Source organism: Enhydra lutris, unplaced genomic scaffold (assembly GCF_002288905.1).
Source record: "Enhydra lutris kenyoni isolate GAN:26980312 unplaced genomic scaffold, ASM228890v2 scaffoldscaffold12, whole genome shotgun sequence".
NCBI lineage: Eukaryota > Metazoa > Chordata > Mammalia > Carnivora > Mustelidae > Enhydra > Enhydra lutris.
In genome coordinates, this window is record NW_019154096.1 from 22,798,361 (window position 1) to 22,801,715 (window position 3,355).

General features: G+C 43.5%; 1 protein-coding gene across 1 annotated transcript; it reads right to left on the reverse strand.

Annotated features, from left to right (window-relative positions):
- Nucleotides 1-1,947: 1,947 nt before the first annotated feature.
- Nucleotides 1,948-2,406, reverse strand: LOC111144684 (atonal bHLH transcription factor 7). The gene has a single exon (XM_022499089.1). It carries the CDS (start codon nt 2,404-2,406, stop codon nt 1,948-1,950), a length of 459 nt encoding a protein of 152 aa, XP_022354797.1.
- Nucleotides 2,407-3,355: the final 949 nt, after the last annotated feature.

The following is a 3,355-nucleotide window of genomic DNA, read 5'->3' on the forward strand; positions in this document are numbered from 1 at the left end:
TTACTGTCTAGAGAGTGGGATATGAAGCCTACTGGGAGAAGGACTCCATCTTAACACATTTTTGAGACCTTCCTTAATTAACACATTTTTTAGTACTGATTTTATTCATTCTTAAACTCTACAAACTTACTGGGGTCATTAATGAAGCTTTCTGAGTCTAAATAATAAAATATCGTGCCCAAATAGTAAGAAAGACAAAGGCCCAGAGCCTTGTCATTAGTTCAAGTACACACTGCAGCGTGGAGTGTGGCCAGAAAGAGGACATGGTATCGTCTCTTCTAGAGTTGTGTAGTGTAAACTATAGTATCTTCTAAGCCTAAACATTTTACCCTCTAATTTGCAGTGAGGAAGCAAAGTCCTGAGCCCTCCTCAGTTTCTTATTAACCGGTATCAGAAGGAAAGAGAAATTCAGCAATTGTTTCTCCAAGCTTTCTAGAGATTAACTTGCGATTTTGTAAGTTTAAGTTTATGCCCTGGGGAAGACACTTTCATTCCTTATATACCAAAGGGATTTTGCTAATTAGGGGTAATTAAGAAAGTAAAAATTCTATGGAGACTTTCTATAGAAATAATATAAATTGCAAGTAGGTGGCTGCATCTGATGTTAGGCGTTGGAATCCATAATATGTTTGGGGGATGGCATTGTTGTTTCTGTTGACTTGTGAAAAATGCCAAATGCACACATAACTTAGAGTCCTGTTTTTTCTAGTTATTATTTCTAATTGCTATTTCTAATAATGCATGCAGTGCTGTTGATCACCAAGTCACTATTTACATTAAGGGTTTGGTTTACGCATCCAGTGGTTAAGCAAATTTATGAAAGTAATTCAAACAAATACCATGCATATTATTTTGCTCTAATCTTGATTAGCCTTGATGGTAGTGATGCCCTTTTTGCTTGCTTGTACTGATTAAAAGGAAATAACTTACAAAAGCAACATTTTAAAATTTCTCAGTGCTAGTTATATTTATATATGTAATATTAAGATATATATATTCCTATATAGGAACAAATATATATATTTGGGTACTTGTAAGAATTAGTAGTAATTGGCCTCAATAAAATATTGAGGAATTGTATATCTACTTAAAAGCTAAATGTTATTTCGATTAATTTAACCTTTAAAAAAACCACGAAAAATAATACATCTATAGTTCCAAGTTACAGAGAAAGCTTTCAGATTAATTATTTGTATTCTCATCAGCTTGCCTTTTTTAGTATTAGAAAAGAGCACATCTGCCAATTGGTGCAATTAGATTTAAACATTTCACATCTTCACTCAGGGAAGCACTCAATATCATCGCCCCCAAATAGGCCTTTATTGCCATCAGGAAACTAGCAGGGCACTTAGCATAAAAAACAAACTCACATTGTTATTTCTATATTACAAAATCTATATTTTAATAATGTATACATTTAAAAATACAGAGCACTCACGCCATTCACTCTAGAAAAAAAAAAAAAAAAGTATGACTACTTCATGCATACACACACAATGCAGTAAGCATAAATGTATATTTACACGACGGGTAGGTAGCTGTTTTAAGCATACACACGTAATGAATACTGTAACTTCACCCGAACAGGTCAAACTTACAAAGTTTAAGAAAGTGATTGTTTCTCTGAGGACTAAAACTGCAGTATAGCCTAATCCTATTCTTTCTTAAGATTGTTTTCCCTTAAAGTCGTCCCCCAAAAGGGAGAGGGGGCATTATTTTCACAAGAATCAAAACCATTCACAAGTTCCATTAATGTAGTCTACAAAATACTGATAAGGAGGAAGAGAAAGGCAATAAAATCGTGTCCATAAAACCGGTGACGTGAATAAAAGTGACCTGAAGGTTTGCTATTTTAATCTAAGAACGCATCCTCGGCCACCTCCTGGGGAAAGGGCTACGGCTCCGGAACTCGATCACTGGGCATCTCCCCCTGGCAGGGAGCGCGCCCTAACTGGCCATCTGGAAGGGCTCCGGCTGGAAGCCGAAGAGCCTCTGGCCGTAGGGCTCGCTCTCACCCGGCAGCTTCGCGCTCGCAAACGGAAGGTAGTGGTCGCGGCCAAAGTGCTCACAGTGGAGGCTGACCCAGTCCCGCTCCGAGCCGAATCGCTCGGCCTCGGCCAGGATACGGGTCAGCGCCATGATGTAGCTCAGTGCCATCTGCAGGGTCTCATACTTGGACAACTTTTTATCCTGGCCCCACTGGGGAACCACCCTACGCAGGCGGTCGAACGCGGTATTGAGCCCCTGCATTCGTCGGCGCTCGCGCGCGTTAGCCGCCAGGCGCCTGCGCGCCGCGCTCTCCAGCCGCCCAGTCCCGGCGCACGCACCCGCGCACTCGGCGCCGCCTGCGCACGCGCACGCGGCGCGCGCTCCCGCCGCGGGGTTGCTAGGCTTGCAGGACTTCATCCCAGGCCGGAAGGAGGGAGACTCTGAGCTCACTCGCCCGCTCAGGACCTGCGCGCGAGCGGGTCTATCGAGCCGCTCACCAACGTGGCTCTTCTGAGCGAGTAAGTCATACACAAAGCAACTCGCGTGGAATCAGAGTTTACAGTGGGGAGTATGGGATCCCGCCTTCTGTCCTACTGGATAACCAGACTGCTGTCTCTTCACTTGCTCAAATTTAGGGGAAACTGAGGTGCTGAAGAGAAAGTCATTTTCCCAACGTGAGGTTGGAAAAGAGAAGGGAACCTCCTTGCTGCAGAATTTGGTGTGGCTGGTTTGGGGAAGATCTTTCAAATCCTCCGGGAAAGCCCGAGACTTCTTTTTCAGGAAGACGAAATCTTTCCAGATGCTCAGAGAGAGAAGGAGCGCTTTTTCCGCAGTAGCTGTCGGAGAGTGCTGGATGAATCTTTGAAGGAGGAGAATTTATAGCAGAGGGCTGAGGGAGTGAACAGGTGGTGGCAGGTGGGCGGGCGTCCCTCAGCTTCCATCTCAGCACCTTCCTACCCTGGGAACTGCAGGGGGGGGGGGGGGGGGGACGACTCACAGCAAAATCCTGACATTACAGCCTTCGTCTGTTGAAGTTTCTCCAAAGCTATGTCCAACAGTAACACACCATCTGGAGTGGCCTGGCTGTCCCCAAAAGAATAACAGGGTGGGGGTGGGGAAGGAGCTTGGTCCATCTTTTCCCATATCAAGTAGCAGCTTACGTATCAAAAACTTAACCGAGGTTTTACATTTATTAGAAATTATTTGTGTGAACATGTTGGTCTTGGAATTAAGAGATATGTTAGAAGTTTAAGGAGATTTAGCTTTGTCAAGATGTATGACATTTTTGGTTAATGCCGATCTGACATACTGACATTTTTATCTTAGCTATTAAGTAAGTTGGGACAAATTAGTAGGTCCTAATATT